This window comes from Nomascus leucogenys, chromosome 4 (genome assembly GCF_006542625.1).
Source record: "Nomascus leucogenys isolate Asia chromosome 4, Asia_NLE_v1, whole genome shotgun sequence".
Classification (NCBI taxonomy): domain Eukaryota; kingdom Metazoa; phylum Chordata; class Mammalia; order Primates; family Hylobatidae; genus Nomascus; species Nomascus leucogenys.
The window spans coordinates 117,589,262-117,610,889 of NC_044384.1; the positions used below are offsets into that span (position 1 = coordinate 117,589,262).

At 35.2% G+C, this 21,628-nt stretch overlaps 1 protein-coding gene across 2 annotated transcripts in view; it reads right to left on the reverse strand.

Moving 5' to 3' along the window:
- Nucleotides 1-1,676: 1,676 nt before the first annotated feature.
- The window catches only part of PDCD6IP (programmed cell death 6 interacting protein), a 71,127-nt gene continuing 51,175 nt past the window's right edge, over nt 1,677-21,628 (reverse strand). For both annotated transcript variants that reach the window (XM_012497865.2, XM_003256838.4), the window contains exons 13-18: nt 18,478-18,726; nt 17,190-17,324; nt 15,947-16,041; nt 7,265-7,388; nt 5,962-6,149; nt 1,677-5,049 (exon numbers count right to left, since the gene is read on the reverse strand). In XM_012497865.2, the coding sequence (XP_012353319.1) occupies nt 4,875-5,049; nt 5,962-6,149; nt 7,265-7,388; nt 15,947-16,041; nt 17,190-17,324; nt 18,478-18,726 (966 nt within the window). In that variant the 3' untranslated portion in view covers nt 1,677-4,874. The remainder of the gene's footprint in view (nt 5,050-5,961; nt 6,150-7,264; nt 7,389-15,946; nt 16,042-17,189; nt 17,325-18,477; nt 18,727-21,628) is intronic.

Genomic DNA, 21,628 nt, shown 5'->3' on the forward strand with positions numbered 1-21,628 from the left:
GAGTAGCTGGGATTACAGGCGCCCACCACCACGCCTGGCTCATTTTTTGTACTTTTAGTAGAGATAGAGTTTCACCATGTTGGCTAGGCTGGTCTCGAACTCCTGGCCTCAGGTGATCCTCTCACCTCGGCCTCCCAAAGTGCTGGGATTACAGGCGTGAGCCACCGTGCCAAGCCCATCCCCTACTTTTTAAGAAACAACATATGGCTGAGAAGGAAAAAAAGAATATTAATGCTTTCAAAAATTATAGGTAATAAAACAATATTTCAAACAACTAGGAAACAAAAAAGAACACATAATCCAAGCAATGACAGATATAGAAAATAGAAAGGATAAAATATTTGTATCAGACAAAAATATCAAAAGATCATTTAATTTTACCAAAATTGTTAAACTTCCCTTTTAAATTACAAAAAAAAAAAAAAAAAAAAGGTTGAGTCAAGTAACTAAATCTAAACATCTAAAACTAAAGCAGGTGCACACATTAGGTTAGAAAACCTGCTAATGCATCCAAAAACAAAACAAGAGTACTCATATAAAACAGTAGCCGGGTGCAATGGCTCATGCCTATTAGTAATCCTAACACTTTGGGAGGTCGCGGCAGGTGGGTCGCTTGAGCTGAGGAGTTCAAGGCCAGCCTGGGGAACATGGTGAAACCTCCATCTCTACAAAAAAAAAAAAAAAAAAAAATTAGCCGGGCATGGTGGCAGGTGCCTGTAGTCCCAGTTACTAAGGAGGCTGAGGAGGTTGGAGTTTGAGGCTGCAGTGAGCCAAAATAGCACCGCCGCACTCCAACCTGGGCAACAGCGAGATCTTGCCTCAAAAAATAGAATATACTGCAAGATGGAAAAGGGCCACTTCATGTTCACAATAAAGACATACTTGATGAGTGTGAATCATGTGGGCTTCAAAGTGTGTAAAAGCTTAAAACAGCTAAAAATATAGGAAAACTTAAAAACAATGGTAATAGATTTGAACCTCTTCACCTGTATCACCTGTGTTCATAACTTACGCAACTTTTAAGCAGAAAGGATCGTGGGAGCCACAGAACTGAGAGAAGCCAGGATCCTTTGCAGAGCGCCAATGAGGAGAAAAGGCAGACAACTTGGATGTGCCCTAAATTGATCACTTACAAACGCAAGGCCAGTCATTGGGCAGGGACACTGACTGGCAGTAGCCTGTGGCCTGAGGCTCGGCAGCACGAAGCCCTCTGGTTCACAGGCTCTAGTCGGTCTGCTCACAGGGAGTTCCTCAGCCAATCCTGCCCTGTGGTAGTAGTAAATAGTAAAGCAGGCCAAGCACACAGCTTCTCGGTCATCTTCACTCGGGCTGCAGCAGAACCCACCCCCACTCCCCTCATCAGCTGATTATTATGGTAATCTTGCTGATCATTTCCAAAAATTAACCTAAAAAGTGGTATTTGAAAAGAATACTCCTAGAGTAAATCACATAAGCAATGAAAAACATGGCCCATCCATGACCACTAAATTATCAGGTTGCAGGTGTAAAAAAAAAAAAAAAAAAAAAAAATTAAACACTATCTTCCTTTTGTAGTCTCATGCATTTAGTCAAAGTGGGTTTTTTACATTTTCCAATTCACCATTTGTCAAAGAAATAATGGAAACTATAAAGTTGAAGAATAAACACTTTAAATAAGAATTCATACTCCAAAGAAGTAAGAATCTTTCAACTTTTATTTCTAGGATACATTCATCTGGACCTTTTTGTTTCTTTACAATTTTCCCCCTAAGATAAATGAATACAATAAAAATATAATCCAACTACCAGCAATGTTTCTAACCAGAAAAGAATCTAAAATCTCTGGTGTGATAATATAGGATTTTTTTAAAAAATATAAACTTCATACCAGAAATAAAGCCTGAATATTCTCTTTCTTTAAAAATATAATTTTTCCTTCTTTGCTCTTCCATGTAAATCCTAAAATGAACCTGTTAGTTCTAAAGTCTATTTTTAATCCAGCAATTATAACACTACCTAGCAGGGTTTTTTCCTTTATACCTTGTTCTGTACTGTGAATCAACTAATTTGCAAACATCTTTAAAAAGTGAGATGCCATTTGGCTGTAGCAAGATTCTTCAAGAGATGCTGAAAATTAAAAAACAAAACACTAAAAATCCCTATTAGCAAACTGAAACCTACTTAACAAATTATATTATCCTGTTTCTGAAATTAGAAAATGTATAAAAGCACTTTTGCAAACTGTAATGTTCAAATGGAAAACATTTTTTATAATCTGTTTGGACTATAAAGACTGCTGACTGGGATAGAACTTTGGGGACACAAGGCTCTGTGAAATCCATTCTTTTTTTCTGCAACTCCTTAGTTTTGAAGGGGAGGTTTATAAATTGCAAACAAGCTGGGGTATGGATACAGGAATATCTCATAAAGATTGATTGGTTTGTGGTGACATGTGACTGTTTTTATTAACTGAGAATAAAGACCAAGGGGCACAGGGAGACTTCTCTTAGATCAATACTTTATACCAGACTGATAAAAATTAGGCAGTGTTTTCCCCACTTCTGACTAGTTCCTCTATGCAGAGCTTCATTATTTAAGTATAATCCAGTTTAAAATAGTATTCCAAAGCCCAACATAAATGGTCTGGGGATGATTTCCTTTCCTTGGTTTAGGAAGATAATAAAGCCTAATTATAAACATGGATACAACACACCTGAACCACAGAGTAGTACCCTTCCAACTCCAAATCAACAGTATTATCCTTAACAGCAGTAAAGGGCTGCAATTAGCGTGATTGTCTGTGCCCAGACACAGGTGATCAAAAAGAAACTAAAGGATGAGTGAACTGACAAGAGGGAAAGGGTTTGGGTTGCTACATTTAAAAGGTTACACTAACAGAGCCGAGTGAGTCAGGTGTGCTGTGTGGCATGAGCAGCTGTGGGGGCCTCCTTTCCTAGTTTCTGAATGATCTTCCTATGGCTCTGTGAGCAGGCCCAGCATGGGGAATGGGCTAAAAGGCTTATACATCTCTTTTGGCCCTCAGATGCACTTACCCTTTTCTTTGGTGCCCTCTTTCCCCAAGAGAATATTCAGGCCAATTTTGTTTTTTTCCTTTTTTCGGCATTAGTAAGACATTATAAACTAGCAATTTGTAATACCTCTAACTCTCACTGAGTGTCTTATGTTAGTATAAAGTACCTCAAGAAATAAGAATGTGGAACTTAAATGCCACTCACAGAATAGTCAAACAAGCCCATGTCACACTTTGATGAATCCAAAGTATTAAATCTTAGCAATTGATAAAGTAAAAAGCTATTTTTGCTAAGGTTTAACTATTGGACTTTAAACCAACTTTAATATTCCATGAAATCAAAGGTCATTTATATTAACATGCCTTCATGTTTCCTACACACAACAAAGTTTAAAATATACATATATTTTTAAATCAATTCACTCCCTTTTACAATCATACTTTCATTCGAACATTTAAAATATAAATCCAAACTGTCAATGAAAACAACAGTGGGACAAGTAACACTATCATTAAAATGAAACAATAATGCAAGAAAGGTCAGCATTGAAACCCAGAAAATATAACATAAATAGATTCATTGGAAATCTGCTCATACACCTAATGTGTTCAGAAATGAACCTCACACAAAACAGATTCCACTGTTGATGTTAGACAACTCACTCCTTTCTCATTTTCTCATTCCACGATGCAAGTCTTCACTATTTTTACTGAGGTTTACACAGTGAGTAGATATCCTAACTGCAGAGATTAATATTAAATACATAGCCTATTCCAGAATTGGCATATGTTCCCAACCATTGTTTTGTATGCTCCTTGAATTATAAAATAGTCCAATCTTTAAGGAAAAAAAATTAAACGGCTTATATCTATTCATACATATTGGGCATTAAATGTCACTAAGTTAACACAGTAAGGTGGAAAAAAGGATAAGAGGGTACAGTAAGTGTTCCTCAAACAATTCCATTACATTATGAAGTATTGCCAATGGCGTATTTATTTTAACCAGGTTATGGGAAAAAAATCCAAGAATTATTACCAGAATTTGCATCAATTTTCTGGAGAAGCTAACAATAAAACATTAAATATACACATTTATTTGTATATTTATTTGAAGAATCTTTGGTAGCAATTGTTTGTTTCTTCCACATTATAGGACTTTTTAAAATAAATGTCAAAAATCGTTTACTCATCAGCATACGAAAGATAAACTATGATACTATTCTTTTGGTTTCCCTGTAAAACGTCCTTGATAATAACTTGTACTATTCATGCACTTAAAAACAGTATCTGTTTAACTTATATACATACAAAATGAGACTAATACCAGAAAAAAAAATTAGACAGTAATGAGAATCAATAACAAAACATAACAATGACAACTGTTCTTAAGTAATTTATTTTAAAATTATAAGATTTACAGTGCCTTGATTATGCAAAATAGCATAATGGAAATTAAACCAAATCAATAAACCAAAAAGAAAGAAAACTTAATTTTCTCGAGTATCCATACTTAAACCATCTTTGTAAGCATCTGATGTCCCAACCGTGTCTTATGTAGAAAGTATAATCGTTTCAAATGTTTCACTTGCAGGTTTAATTTCTCATTTTCAATTTTTATGAACTGTAATGCAATTTCAAATCCTATTATACCTAGTGTTTATACTGCAACAGCAGCAAATCTCACATGTGTAATCAAATGTGGAACTGGGGCACAGCTTCTAGCTGTAGACAGAAATTATACACTGCATTCAGTCCAGGAGAGTACATTACATTAACCAGAGCGTAGAGTTTAGTACACTTATTGCAGGGTTGGTATTTCTTTCCCTCTGATCTGAATCAGCTGAGCTGCTGAGCAGACATATTACTGCTGTGGATAGTAAGACTGCTGTGGGGGCTGAGGGAAGGGGTATGAAGGCTGCTGGGGTCCTGGGTATGGAGCCTGTCCAGGACTCTGGTGATACACTGGTGGATATGGCATATTATACTGGCCATACGCATAAGGATTATAGCCCATGGGCATGGGCATTTGGCAATACCTGATAGGGAGAAGAAAACAAAAAAATCTTGATTGGTAAATCAATACTAAAAAATAAAACAATAACTATTCTAGAACTACGTTTTTCATGAAAGTCATTTCTATTTTTTAGTCTAGAGAGAAAAAAACTGTTTCAAGGCACTTGTCAGAGAAAAAGCATTCCTATCCTGTTATTAATTAAAACAAAAGAGTACCAAGTGTTTAATACTATCCAAAAAAAAAATACTGAAGAAAATAAGATTAAATATTCAAGTATTAAAGAAAGAAAAAAAATGGAGACCCTTCATTTTAACGTGGCAAAACTAGTCATCTAAATACATTCCTCTTCCACAATATTCAATATTCACTTTGATGTACATAAATTTACAACTTATAAAGTTCTAATATTTGGCAGACAACATGTACTTACTAGGTAAAATTTAGAGCACATCTTAAAAGGTAGTCAAATGTTTGGATTTTTAAGATTAAGAAATTACCACAGAGATTAACCTTTAAGAAAGTGCAACCCATAATTAGATAAATTTCTATTCAACTGCTTATTAAATGCTAAGTATTCTAAGTATAGGGACGTAAACAAGGCCTTATCAGTTTTCCTATGCTACGCTCAGAAAAGGTACCTGTTTATCACCTAAAGTCCAAGGAAACACCTATTGAACTCTGTAATACAGAAGAGATTATTTAATATAAACCCAATATGCAAAATATAAAAACATAAATTTTAAAAGCCTAGGAAATAGCTATCCTATTCATGTAAGTGACCATAACATTATTTTCTTTTCTGGATAAGCTGACAGTGTAGCTTATTCATTCATGACACCTTCATCTGGAGAAGGGGTAACCCTGTTTTTAACAGGTTAGCCAGAGCCTAGAAACAACATTAGCCAACTTGGGATACACAATGTTGCAGCCTTACCCAGGATATCCTGGATAGGTGGGATAGGGTGGTCCCTGAGCCTGTGGAGGAGGAGCTGAGCCAGGCGTTTGTGATGGAGCTGGTGCAGCAGTCCCAGCCCCCACTGGAGCTGGAGCAGTAGCAGAAGGAGCTCGATTTGCTGGAAGCACAGGTGGTGGAGGCCTGGCTGGGGGCTGGGGCTTAGTAGGCTATAAGAAAAAGTCAGCATTGACTATAAAATGTTTCATATTTCTCTCAAATTGCTATTAATTAAAATTAATAAGGACATATCAGAAACTCTAGAATCCAACCAAATATATTTTTAATTCCTATTCTTAAATACCAGCTTATTACTATAGAAATATATCATAGTTGAATAATTCTCCAATCTGTAGAAACTCCATAGCCACTGCTCTTTTCCTGGTGCCTAATATATTTAGTCATTTACTGCTTCCTCCAGTGGTTGGACATTTGAGGTGGAAGGAAACAGCACAGGTACTGTTTACTACCATCATCTCCTCCTAGTCCCCAAACTTTATATGAAAAATGTCAAACACCAGAAAACTTTAAAAGAATAGTATATAAAATAATCACACATCTACCAATGAAATTCAACAACTGTTAACATTTGCCATTTCTGCTTTATCTATAACTACATCCATATATAGTTGCAGAATCGTTTGAAAGTAAGTTGCAAACTTCATGACACTAGCCCTAAAGACTGCAGCATTCAAGTTCTCATAAGGATATTCTCCCACATAATCACAATACTATTTTCATCCTTAAAAAACTAATGCTATTCCCCAATGTCATCAAATATCCACTCTAAATTCAATTTTCTCCTAATTAACACAAAAAAGCTCATATAGCTATTTTTATAAACCAAAAGCAAATAAAGTTCATATACTGCATTTGATTATAAGGAAACTTTCATCTCTTTTCATCTAGAATATGCCTCTTTTTAAAAAAATCTATGACATTCACTTTTAGAAATGATCAACTCAGTTATTTCATATAAATGTCCCATGTGATAGATTTGTCCAATTGTTTCCTAATAGCATAATTTAACTTCTTATTTTATCATTTGTTTTATTTGCTGTAAACAGAAAGTTTAAGGGCTTGATTAGATTCAGGTTAAGCATTTTTTTGTCAAGAATTCTTGAACGATGCTGTGTTCTACATATTGCAAAATATCAGAAGGTTGTTTACCTGATGCAGGTGGTAACCACTAGATCCTTCCTATGTAAATCATGTTTTATCCGTTAGAACAAGTAATCATCATTAATGTAAAACCTCTGTTTAAAATATGTATTTGCCTACTAACCGGCATGGTTCTTGGCGCTGGAGTTGGAGGAGTTGGTGCATGTCCTCCTGCTGGCGAGGACTGATATGCAGGTGTAGGAATTGAAGGAGCACTAGGTTCTCTGGCAATGCTTTGTTGCAAGTCCCTTATCAAAGACAGAGTGTTAAAAATTAACATGATAGAAAAAATTAACACACATAAAATACCAGCTTTTCTTTTCTTCATACATGAAACACAGAAAATGAATTCCAAACATTGATGGTATTTTAAAATATACTACATTTCAAATTAGTACAGCGACTATGGAAAACAGCATGGAGGTCCCTCGAAAAACTAAAACTACATCTACCACATGATCCAGCAATCCCACTGCTGGGTATATATCTTAAAGAAAGGATATCCATATATTGAAGAGATATCTGTATTTCCATGTTTATTACAGCACTTCCAACAGCCAAAATATGAATGCAACCTAAGTGTCCATCAGCAGATAAATGGATATAGTGTAGTATATATACACAATGGAATATTATTCAGTCATAAAAATAAATAATGAAATTCTGTCATTTGCAGCAACATGGATGGAAATGGACGACATTACGATAAGTGAAATAAGCCAGGCACAGAAAGACAAATATTGCATGTTCTCATCCACATGTGTGAGCTAAAAACAAGGAGACAGAGTAGAACGATGATTACTAGAGTCAAGGAAGAGTAAGGGGTGGGGATGAAGAGAGGCTGGATAATAGGTTCAAAAATACAGTCAGAGAGAATAAATAAGTTCTAGTGTTTAATAGCACCATAGGGTGATGACAGTTAATGATAATTTATTGTATATTTCAAAATAGCTAGAAGAGAAGATTTGGAATGTTCCCAACACAAAGAAATGATAAACATTTGAGATGAATATCCTAATTACCTTGATTTGATTATTATGCATTGTATTCCTATATCAAAATATCACATGTGCCCCACAAATGTGAATATCCTAATTACCCTGATTTGATTATTACACATTGTATTCATGATCAAAGTATCACATGTACCCCATAATATGTGTAATTATTTATCAATATAACAAAAACTGAAAAAAAAAAAACTACATTTTTATTCTTGACTAGAATCTAAATCCTCTTTCTTCCTATTGTTTAATAAAATGAAGTTGTATCTTTTTTCTATTTCTGAAGACTAGGGAGAAAAAGTAAACATTTTCGGAGATCACAGTTACAGCTAGAGTAAGAAACATATCAAACTGGGCAAGTAATCCTAAAAGACTGCCCACCCTCTAATAAAAGGTAGTCCCTGGATTTAAAAAACTCCTAACATCATCTATCTAAAAGTTATCAGAAAACTACAATGACTCATAGTTATGTAGCTAATGTTTTAATCACTGTATCAGTGTTTATACAAAATAAAACAGGTGAAAAGGCTAACCTTTTATGCAAACCATTATGCAAATTTCTAGATAAAAATGTTCCGAAGATATTCAAAGAAATGTGGCATTGAGTTCTTTTATATTAAAAGATAACACATTACCTGTCACTAAGGTAAACTCATGAAAGATATATTGCTGAAAATACTATTACAATTTAGTATTAAAAATTAGAAAATTTTGTCTCCTCTAACAGTAAATTGAAATTTATCCCAAAATCACAATAAACAATACCTAAGGTAAAATGCACTCCATGTAACCCAGTCACTCCAGACATAAAGAAAACTAGTATACATTCATCAAAAAAAAAAAAATGCTTCTTAATATAAGTAAATAACTGCTTATAAAATAAATAAGTTTTTAATCAATATCAAAATTCTAAAAGGCCAGATTTTGAAATATCTAAAATATATACGTATATTATAAAGCTTTAACACAATACCTTTCTTTTCCTTTGATAAACTCTAGGGATAGTTGCAGTAAATAACACATTTATAGAGCAAATGATAATTTCCTAGCCACTTATAAAAGATATAAATCAATGCTATTAAATAAAACCAATAATGTGAAAGAGCAAAAAGATATAAAATAAAATGCCACCAGTACTATGCCCAACAACACGACAGTAGTATTCAAACCATTAGTAAAAAGAAAGTAAAGCGCACAGTAAAACATTCATTCTTAAACACTTTAAATTTCTGATGAAAGATTTCAATGAAAACAGAAATTAAAAAGCAAAGCCTCCAGCTAATAAGTATACAAAAAAGACATATTAGTCATCAGGAAAATGAAAATTAAAATCATACAATGAGATAATACTACAAACCCAGCAGAATAGCTAAGGGCAAAAACGTGGAGCAACCAGAACTCTCATATATTGCTAGGAGGAATATAAATTAGAACAATCACGTTGGAAAACTATTTGACAATATCAACTAAGCATACACATACCCTTTGACCTAGATATATACCCAACAGCACTGCATATAACATGCTCACCAAAAGCATGTACTGTCTAAACAGTAACCATTAGCCACACATGGCTATCAAACATCTGAAATGTGGCTAGTCTGAATTGAGATGTGTTGTAAGTATAAAATACATATTAAGCCGGGCTCGGTGGCTCACGCCTGTAATCCCAGCATTTTGGGAGGCCGAGGTGGGTGGATCAGGAGGTCAGGAGTTCAAGACTAGTCTGGCCAAGATGGTGAAACCCCCGTCTCTACTAAAAATACAAAAATTAGCTGGGCTTGGTGGTGGGCGCTTGTAATCCCAGCTACTCAGGAGGCTGAGGCAGAGAATTGCTTGAACCCGGGAGGCAGAGGTTGCAGTGAGCCAAGATCGTGCCACTGCACTCCAGCCTAAGCGACAGAGCAAGACTCTATCTCACAAAAAAAAAGAAAAAAAATACAGATTAGATTTCTAAGACTTAGTGTGAAAAAAAGTAAAATATCTCTCATTTGTAATTTTACATTGATTATATGTTATAATAATACTTTGGACATACTGGGTTAAATGAAATATTGAATTTCACCTGTTTATTTTTTAACTATGGCTACTACAAATTTTACATTTTCAATTGCATATGTCACTGCATAGTACTTCACCATATAGATGTAGTTTTATTTAATTAACCAGAACCAGACATTTGACTTGTTTCCATATTTTTACTGCTACCAGCAATACTGGACAGCAGTGACTTACAACATTCATGCCAGGACTATTTATAAAAGCTCAAAACTGGCAACTACTCAAAATATTCAACAGTAGAATAAATAACTTGCATATTCACATAATAAAATATATGCAGAAATGAGAATAAAAGATCTACAAATACATACAACTATACCGATGAATCTCACAAATATAACGTAGAATAAAAGCCAGTCATGGAAGAGTACATAATATGTGATTCTATTTATATACAATGCAAAAACAGGAGGAATTAATCTATGTTCTTACAAGTTAGGATAGCGGTTTCCCTGGAAGAGAAAGATAAAGACAGACTGACTGGGTGGATGCATTAAAAATGCTTTTAGGGTGCTGAGAATTTTCTGTGTATTGATCTAAGTGCTGGTTGCCTGGGTGTACTCAGTTTGTGAACATTCAACAAGATATACACTTATGTATACTTTTCCGGTATACATTATATCCAGTAAGATTTCAAAGGATTTTGGCCTTGAGTATTAACAATGACTTTAACAAAATAAACTCTCAGATATTCAAAAGCTAATATTATATGGCCTACTTTTCCATCTTTCATTCACCTTTCAATCACTGAGCTGAAAATACTTGACAAGTGTAAATAAAATATACACTTGTTTACAACAAACCTGATTTTTAAATTAGATATATGAAATATAAAATATTTTAAATGACAATATTCCAATCTTTATTCCTTAGAATATCCAGAGCTTCCTTGTGCGTAAACAAGCCAATTTCCATATTTATTATTTTCTTCCTTTTTACACAAAGCATACTCTACACACTGTTCTGTGTCTTTTTACCATAACTATCCTGGAGATCTTTCCATATCAGTAAATTGAAAACATCCTGTTTTTTAAAATAGCCGCACAGCATTTCACTATACAAGTATAGCTTTACTTCACCAGCCCTGGTCACTTTATTTGTTTCTACTTTTTTACTGCTATTTGCAATATAGAAATGAATAAGCTCATAAATATGTCATTTCTAGCATATTCTAATATATCCTCAGAATAGACTCCCAAAAACAGAATAGCTGGATTAAAGGATGTTTGAATTTGTAGTCTTATTCTTCACAGCTAAACTACCCAACACAAGGATTGCACCACTGGGTATTCTCACGGCAATGTATGAAATCTATTTCTCCAACATGTGACAACAAAGCATGTTATCAAACTTTCAGATTCTTGCCAATCTGAAAAATATTACTTCAGACTAATTTTAATTTGTATTTTATAATGAATGAGGGTATTCATTTTTTTTTTCATTTATTTAAGAGCCATTTGTATTTCCTTGTCTCCAAAATTCTGTTTGCATCTTTTCCTCAGTTTTCTATTGGGTTTTCTTCTAGTTCATTTCTAGGAGTTCTTTTCTAAATAAAGTAAATTAGCCTTTTGCCTGTGAATAAGTTTCAAATATTGGATTCCCAATTTGTCATATCCGGACTCTGTTTATCGTATTTCTACAAGAAACTTACTCTTTTCTTTTTTTTAAATGGCTTCTGGATTTTAAGTAGGAGTTATTAGATCCTGCCCATCCCAGCTTTATTAAGAAATTCTCCTCCATTCTATTTTACACCTTATATTTCATTTACAAATTTCAAGTGTGGTCCACTCAGAACTTACTCTGGTATAAAGATAACTTTTATTTTCTAAATGGCTGGGCAGTTGTCCACAACCTCTTCTGGTTGGTTGAAGATCTTTTACACTAAATTCACATATGTATTTGAATCTATTTCTATTTTCTATTCTGTCTTTGTCTAATCATGTACCAGTACCACTGTGTTTTAATTAAAGATGGTATTATATACCTTAATATCTGGTAGAATTAGTATCCCTTCACTACTCTTTTTATTGTTTTCCTGGCTGACCTTGTTTCTTTTTCTACTTGAACTTTAGGATCAACTTGTCTAATTCCAAATGAAAAGCAGCTGACTTTTTTTTTAATCAAAAGCATGTTGAATGCATATGTTTATTTATTTATTTATTTTTTATTTTTTTGAGACAGAGTCTCACTCTGTCACCCAGGCTGGAGTACAGTGGCACGATCTCGGCTCACTGCAAGATCCGTCTCCCGGGTTCACGCCATTCTCCTGTCTCAGCCTCCAGAGTAGCTGGGACTACAGGCGCCTGCCACCACGCCTGGCTAATTTTTTTTATCTTTAGTAGAGACGGGGTTTCACCGTGTTAGCCAGGATGGTCTCTATCTCCTGACCTCATGATCCGCCCGCCTCAGCCTCCCAAAGTGCTGGGATTACAGGCGTGAGCCACCACACCTGGCCGCGTATGTTTATTTCTTTATTTATGTTTGTTATTAGAGATAGGGTCTCACTGTTGCCCAGACTGGAGTACAGTGGCTATTTACAGGTACAATCATAGCACACTACAACCTAGAACTCTAGGGCTCAAACCATCCTCCCACTTCAATCTCCCTAGTAGCTGGGACTAGAAGTGCATGCCATCACACCCAGTTGATGCATAAGTTAACTTAGAATTGACATCTTTATGAAGTTGAGTCATCCTATCCAAGAACATGTTTTTTAACTTGCTCAAGCCTTCTTTTGTGTCCTTGAAATAGTGTTTTCTTCACATAGGTCTCATATATGACAAACTTATATTTTATATTTTATCCTTTTTCTTGCTACTGTAAGTGGGTCTCTTCATCTTATCCTCCATAGGTTTATTTACATGAAAGCCACTGATTTCTACAAATTATTTTTATGATCAACAACTTCAGTAATAATTATTTTATTATTTGCAGAGTTTTGGGGTTCTCTTGGGTTTTCAAGTAGTTGTACAATCATAATGTCTATAAATAGTGCTAGTTTTACTTCTTCCTTTCCAATTTTTTAATTTCTCTCTCATGTGATTGTCTTGGCTGGTACTGCAGTACAGTATTTAAAAATAGTGCTGACAGTGACATTTGTTGTCTGTTCTTGACTTCAGAGGGAACTGTTTATAGTGCTTCTCCATTAATCACTATACTGAGTTTTGGGCAGAAATATATACACACACATACATATATATATTTTCATGTTACGGAAGCATCTATCTTCTATCTATTCTTACTTTACTCAGTATCAGAACACTCATTTTCTCAAATGCTTCTGCCTCATCTATTAAGACAAACCTGTGATCTTTCCTTTGATGTGAAAACACTGAATACTGAATACTGGAATAAATGCCCCCCTCCCCTTGGTCAATAATTATTTTTTAACATCCTGGTGACTATTACTGGCAAATTATTTAGGACTTTTGCATCCATATTCATAACTGAAACTGGTCTGTAGATTGTTTTGCATTAATCTTTGTTAGGTTTTTTTCATCATTAAGACTAATATGGAGAATACTCATCTTTTTTTAGGCTGGGGGGGGTGGCTCACACCTGTAATTCCAATCACCTGAGGTCAGGAGTTCGAGACCAGCCTGGCCAACATGGTGAAACCCTGTCTCTATTAAAAATGCAAAAATTAGCCAGGCATGGTGGCACACACCTGTAATGCCAGCTACTTGGGAAGCTGAGGCAGAATTCTTGAACCCGGGAGGTGGAGGTTGCAGTGAGCCAAGATTGAACCATTGCAGTCCAGCCTGGGCAACAGAGCAAAACTCCATCTAAAAAAAAAAAAAATCACCTTTTTTTAAACATTTAGAACCATTTTTAAAACATTCTAATTATTTGCTTTTTATAGGTTTAGTAGAAATATTCTAAAAACAACTAACCTGCTCTTTCTTAGGGGTAGAAGAAAATAACTTCTCTCATGAACATGAGCAGAGAGGTGAATGAACATGAACATGTTCATTCTCTGTGAATGAATATGAACAGAGAGATGAATAAAGATCTAGTTGGCTGAAAGGGTCATCGGTATAAGACTCTTTCAGCTCTTTATTACTAATGAATATATGGCTTTTTATGTACCCGAAGGACAGTTTGGATACAAAATCTTTAGCATGTATTTACTATATGATATAAAATCTTTAGCTCATATTTACTATCCTTGAGATTACAGCAATCACTCCACTCTCTTCTGGCATACAGAGCTGCCAGCCTAATTTTTTTCACCTTTTTATAACCTGGCTTGATTGTTTTGCCTGACTGCCTAAAGGATTCTGCCATTATCTTTTAAGGCCAATAATTTATATGCCTTGATGCTGACAGTTCTTGACCATTTTCCCCTACCATATGATATCCTCTTTCAACAACCCTCACTTGTTTTAAGAAAATGTTCTTGAGTATCATTAAATAAGTGTTCTGTTTACAGAACGTTAAATAACTGTTCTGTCTGGTTTTTCTTCTGAGAGAAATTGTTTTGCCTATATTAGATCTTCTGTGCCCATCTGCTCTCTAATCCTTTCTAATTCTTTCTTGACTTTGGTTTCATTTTAATTTCCTCATTTCTACTCTGTGTTCCTGTGTGTTCTTCAGTGTTTATTCGCCCTTTGTGCTCTTTTCCATGTCATGGTTTTATTCTTCCCTTCTACTTCTTTCCTGAATTCTGACACCTCACATCTTATCACTTTCTGTTTTCTTACCATATTCCTGCAGTTCTGGAATTTCTACTCAAAGTGTTCCTTAGAGGAGCAGTCCCCAACCTTTTTGGCACCAGGGACCAGTCTCGTGGAAGACAATTTTTCTACAGGGGAGCGGGGAGATGATTTCAGGATGAAACTGTTCCACCTCAGATCATCAGGCATTAGTCAGAGTCTCATAAGGAACGCACAACCTAGATCCCTCACATGGGCAGTTCACAAAAGGGTTTGCGCTCCTATAAGAATCTAATGCTGTGGCTGATCTGACAGGAGGTGGGGCTCAGGCAGTAATACTCGCCCAGCCGCCTGCCTGTCTGCCACCCACCTCCTACTGTGCAGCCCAGTTCCTAACAGGCCATGAACCAGTGCCAGTCCATGGCACCAGGACTGGGGACCCCAGCCTTAGAATGACTGCCTTCTTATATTTGTTGTTGTTGTTGTTTTTGTTTAGTTCATGGTCAGATGTTTGCTCATAATTTTCACCTATTCTGTGACAATATTATTTTGGTAAGTGTTCTTCATCTATGAAGTTTTATTAAATTTTGTTAATGTTTTTCACGTTTTATCAGCGCTGTGCTACTCTGTATTGATTACTCAGCAGGAAATGAGTCGTATGTTAACCGGCCCTGCTTTCTCAGCAGCCTCCTTCTGAAAGTGATTTTGCTGGTATTCTCTGAGCTATTCACACTGTCTCCTCCCTGTTCTATAGCTCTAGTTTTATGTAAGGAACTATTTGCCACTTCAAAATAAATTGCTTGTATTTACTGGCACTTCCTGAGATCTGCCACCTGAACTGTTTTATCATTTCTGTGACCTCACTGTACTTCCTGCATCTAGAGTTTCTGCTTCTTTTCATCCTTCCATTCCCAGATTGTGCAGCTGTTTACTTGTTGCTTTGTAAAATACTCTATCTAGTTCCTTCTTCCATGAGAAAAGGAGGGAAATTGCTATCTCATACTACCAAGTTCATACCAAAAGTCTCTACATGATTTTTTAAAATTAAATTCTTTAAGTACAATTTGATACACAAAACAGACTTACTTTAAGAGTTCATCTCTTTCTGTCTTCCGTGCAAAAACTATATCGCTGCATTTGTTCTGGAACCTGACCAGGATTTCAGTCAACTCATTGTAAAACTATAAGCAAAGAACAAATACAAGTAATGAACAAGAACAATTTTTTAATCCAGACAGTAATGTGATCTAAAGCTAATTTGTCAATGATAGTTAAAGCCGAAGAACTGAGATCTGCATGAGATACATTCATACAATTTACTAGGCCCAACAACTTAATATTAAATATGATCTAAGACTCCTAAAGAAAATAAAAATAATAAAATCATTTTTACAGAACATTATCAAAAATGTAACAAGTTAAAAGTTTCATGATCATGAAAATCTTCCTAATTCCTAGAGAAAAGTCAATTGTTTAATAACATTAAACCTATTTAAGTGGAAGGATTAGGTTTTCAAATTCACTACAGAAATGCAAGCATACTTCAGAAACCCTTAAAAGAACTTCTAAAGGCTCTCTGGAGGTTTTTCTCAGCTTACCTATTTAAACAAAGCATTTTAAACCAAATTAAAATGGCATTTTACTATCCTCTCTATTCGGAAGGCTTTGCGGTATTTTCACCCTCTTCAGAGGGTTTTACCTTTTACTTACTGTATTTATATCAAGGTAACTTTATTCAGTGATTATTATGAAGTTAAGTACCAAAAGGAATTATGCATCTGAAAAAACTTAAAAATCACTGTTCCCTCAAAAACAAATTGGTAAAAAGAAATATAAGTGAACTCCCTAAACTTTTTAAAGGACAAGGCAAGAAAGTACTTAGATATTCGGTAAGCCTTCTGACACTTGGGCAGGCCACAAGTCTGTCCTCAGCAAACCACCACACAGAATATAAAAGTCATGTCCCCCAGCTTTTCCATCACAAATCAGCTTTGACTACTCCTGTCCCCTCAAAATTCATCAAATTAGTCAACCTACTATCCCTTAAAAAGGTGTCATTGACATCTCTGCTAATTCCTGCTACCTGGAATATTTATACCCCTTTTCTGCCAGTTGAAATACGCAATTCATTCTTCAAAGTTCCCATGAAATGTTGCCACCTTCATTAAGCTTTCTCCCTCCTATAATAAACTTTGCAGAGGCAATGGCATTAAAGCTAAAATTCCAGGCAAAGAGTAATTTGGTTCAACTGGAAATACCATTTAACTTCCAAACTATACATTCACATCTGTACTTGCTAGCTATGGTTCCTTTTGCATGTACTTCATACCTTTGTGCCTTCCTTCAAATTAGCTACAAGTTCAACAAAGTTGTCATATGCAGTAGCTAAATTCTTCAAAACTTCTTCTCTTAAGTTAGCTTCATTATTAGATTGTTTCATTTTCGAAAATTCCTGATGTGAGACCTTGTTAAAAGAAAGATGTATGTATTTACATTTATTTATAAAATTAATATAGCTCATAACATTTTTATTGATCTTTTCCAATTATGAAAATCATATGTAATTAAATACATATGCAAAATTACTAGAAATACCTAGTATACTCTTTTGAAGCCTCATTATGCTTTAAATCTTTAAGTAAAAATTTCAAAAATCAAATAGGAGTCAAAACAACCAATAATGATCACAGATTTCTATTAGTATATAACACTTGCAAAAAATATAAAATGAAAATTATTTTACCTTTTGGAATATTTTATATCATATATAGATACAATGTTTAGGAGTAGAAATATATGTTTAATTTTGCACATTAACTATTAAAAGGGCAAACTTTCAAGTCTTTGTCAGTCCAAACTACCTACTTGTAAACACGAAAATTAACTTCAAACTTCTCAACATATTTAGTTTGCATTATTTTTTTAAAAAATGACTGAAGTCCGTACATATGTTAGCCATATAATTAAAGGCATCAGTAATTCCAACTAATTTCGATTTTCCTCCCATATGCAAAAAAAACCAAAGCTATTAAAAACTTGGAACCATGAAAAATATCTGAAGGATCAAGCACTCCTAAGTAATATGCAACATTTTAGCCATAGAAATGACTTTGTTTCTGCCGGGCGTGGTGGCTCACGTCTGTAATCCCAGCACTTTGGGAGGCCAAGGCAGGAGGATCACGAGGTCAGGAGATCGAGACCATCCTGGCTAACACGGTGAAATCCCGTCTCTAATAAAAATACAAAAAAATTAGCCAGGCATGGTGGCAGGTGCCTGTAGTCCCAGCTACTCGTGAGGCTGAGGCGGGAGAATGGCGTGAACCCAGGAGGCAGAGCTTGCAGTGAGTCAAGATCGCGCCACTGCACTCCAGCCTGGGCGACAGAGCGAGACTCCATCTCAAAAAAAAAAAAAAAACAAAAAAGAAGTGACTTTGTTTCATAGATGTAAATAAAACTGATGTGCCAAGTTTAATTTTACAAAATATACATGTATTAAGTTCTACTCTTAACTACAGATATTCTCCAATGTCATTTTTCTAATTGAATATAGGTTTAGTCCAGACATACATTTTCTGAAATTTTTAAAACATAGATCTTATTAAATATATAAATTTCACCTGAATATTTTTAAGAAGTCCCTCCTGTTTCTTTAGAGATTCTTGGACTTTAGTTGTAAGACCTCCATAGACTCGATCTAGTTCAGTAACAGAAAGAGCTTCTTCATTTATCACACCATCTTGAGCCAGAGCTGTCAAAAACTTGCTTGTCATGTCAAAATTCACAGATTTCAAGTCATTCTCCAGACCCTCTCTTTCCTTCTTTACTTCATCAAGATTTGACAACAAGGATTTTAAGACATTTACAACCTAAACAATAAAAAAAGACACCTTAGTTTAACTGAAAAAAAAAAAAAAGCCAATTTCAAGAAGGAAATAATATATAAAGGTTCATTTGGGCTGAGAGACAGAGATGATTTCTCAGAGAGCCAAATATAAATTGAACGTCAGGTTTATATAGATAGACACTGTACCTTCAGTTGACTCATATTAAAACAAAAGCAGCATTAATAATAACCAACAGCTACAATTTACTGAACTCTTATGTGTTAGGCACCATGCTAAACACTTCAGAAATATAATTTTATATATTCCTTACAATACCCCACGGGGTATATATATTTATGACCTCTACTCCAAAGATAGGGATAACGAGTCTCAGAAAAATTAAGTGACATGGTTATACAGCTACTAAGGGGCAGAGGTGAAATTTGAGACCGAAGTCTGACTAGTTCCAAAACCAATCTCTTAGCCACTCTACACTCTACTCCCTCCCAATCATGGCTGTGAAGCAGGGGAAGGTATGACTTTGCTAGGTAAGTAGATATCCTATTTTGCCTAGAGAGACTGAGAGATAGAGATATAGAGAAACAGAGGTGAAGATAGAAATAGAGATAGTTATGAAACAAGCATGGTAGATGGAGACAGAAATAGAGAAAGATACAGATATAAAGGTATATAGCACATTAATTTTATACACTGGGAGAGAAAAAGGAAAGAGGGTTCTTGTGCCTCTCTTCATATCATTAAGAGTTTTGGGCCAGATGTAGAGGTTCATGCCTGCAATCTCAGCACTTTAGGAGGATCACCTGAGCCTAGGAGTTCGAGACCAGCCTAGGCAACAAAGTGAGACCCCATTTCTACATTAAAAAAAAAAATTAGTTGGGTGCAATGGTGTGCACCTGCAGTCACAGCTACTCCAGAGGCTGAGGCAAGAGGATTGCTTCAGCCCAGGGGGTCAAGGCTGCAGTGAGCCATGATCATGCCACTGCACTCCAGCCTGGGTGACAGAGAGGAACCCTGTCTCAAAACAAAATACAAAAACACAACAGAGATTTATCTCTTGTATTCAGTCAAGACACTCTCTGACCTATACCCACCTGATTCACAAATACCCCTTTATATTCATAGTGTTCAAGTGCCTTCTAATGAGCACTTTCGAGCTGCCCCTTTCACTCATCTCTTCATACTTTGCTAGGACCACCAAGAACATCAATCCAATCTCCCTATTCTGCTTGCCCCAGTGATGCTCATAGAAAGAAAACTGGCAGAAAGACAAAGGAAGAAAAGGACATCATGAGCCTCGTCTCCACCCCGTCTTTCTCATTACCAGCAGCAATTCCAATTCCCATGCATCCCCCTACCAACTGCCTGTTTCTAAAAATTCCTATCCTACTCTCTTCCACAGTCTTAGTTAGCTCCTTGATAGGAACGTCCAAAGTAACATCCCTTTGTGAAGACCAGACTCGAGGCTTCTGCTAAATGTAGGTGAATTTCCTTTTTGGCCTCGTTTACATCCCTATCTCCTAAACATCCTAATTTTAAAATGGAAGGAAAGGAAAGGAAGAGAAGGAGGAGGAGGAGAAGACAGGAAGGAAGGGGGAAGGGAAGGAGAAAGGGAAGGAGAAAAAGAAGAGGGTTCAGGGGAGAAGGCTGTGGAAAGAGAAAGAAATTATGATTCCTAGAGTCTAGAAAGCATCAAACCACAGAAACTAAAAGGAAGGAGGTGGAGAAGGAATCATACATGGGTAGATATGACAAAGTCTGTTTAAAGACCTAGTAGAACTTGCTATCAGACGATGTGAATAAGTTTCCTTCCAAGTGACTTCCAGGACATATTATTAAATGAGAAAAAAAGGGTATAAAAGCATATATAGTATGCTGCAATTTGAGTAAGACAGAAGGAAAATCAGAAAATAAATATACACATACATAATATGTATATATGTATACATATGTATGCATAATTTTGGGGGGGTTGGGTTTTTTGTTTGTTGTTGTTCTTGCAAAAAGAAAATCAGTAAGGACAAACCAGAAACTAACAAATATGGTTACGTAAAGGAAGTATACAGGAAAGAAGTAGAAGGAAAAGGAATGAGGCTTCTCTGCATGTACCTTTAGAATCATGAACATTTTTTACACACTCAAAAAACAAGATTAAGTCAAAACTTGAAGATGGAAACAAATGAACTAATGGTCTATCAAAGTGAAACGTAATTACATAGAAAATAAAAAACACTTCAACTCTGACTACACTCCCTTAGAGACCATAATGGACTTAGTTACTGTGCAGTCAAGGACAGGTTACTGCTTAGAAAATTCAATTTTCGCAACTGCAAAATGGGCATAATAGTACCTATTTCAGGACTGTTGTGAAGACTGAGATAATCTATATAAAGTGTTCAACATAACTTCTAACAAAGGGTAAGTATTCAATCATATTACCTAGATTAGGAAGAAAAGCTAACTGCAACTTCCATGGTATCCAACTAGACTGATACAGAAGCTTTCTAACCAGACTGATACAGAGGGCCAAATAGTTAACAAATCCTGTGATATTCAAAAATGCAATAATTCTAACTTTCTGGGGAAAAAAATGCCATTTCAAACAATGAATTTATGAACGAACTTGTGGACTACCACACAAAGATAGAGATCCCTTATATTATGAACATCTTTTTGAAAAAAAATCATATGTAGTATACTAGTTTAACATATTTCAGATTATATGACACTGGCCTCATTTTAACAGAGTAAATGAAGTAGAAAATGAATTAAAAAAACTGCTTCCACAAATGAATGACCAAGATATAAGAAAACCACTGCCTAAATTTTCTTATAAATTCAAATTTGAGGTTTAACATGTTATCAAAGTATATAAATAATTAGAATCCTAGCATATTTATTTCTTATACACAGCTCCAGCTATCTT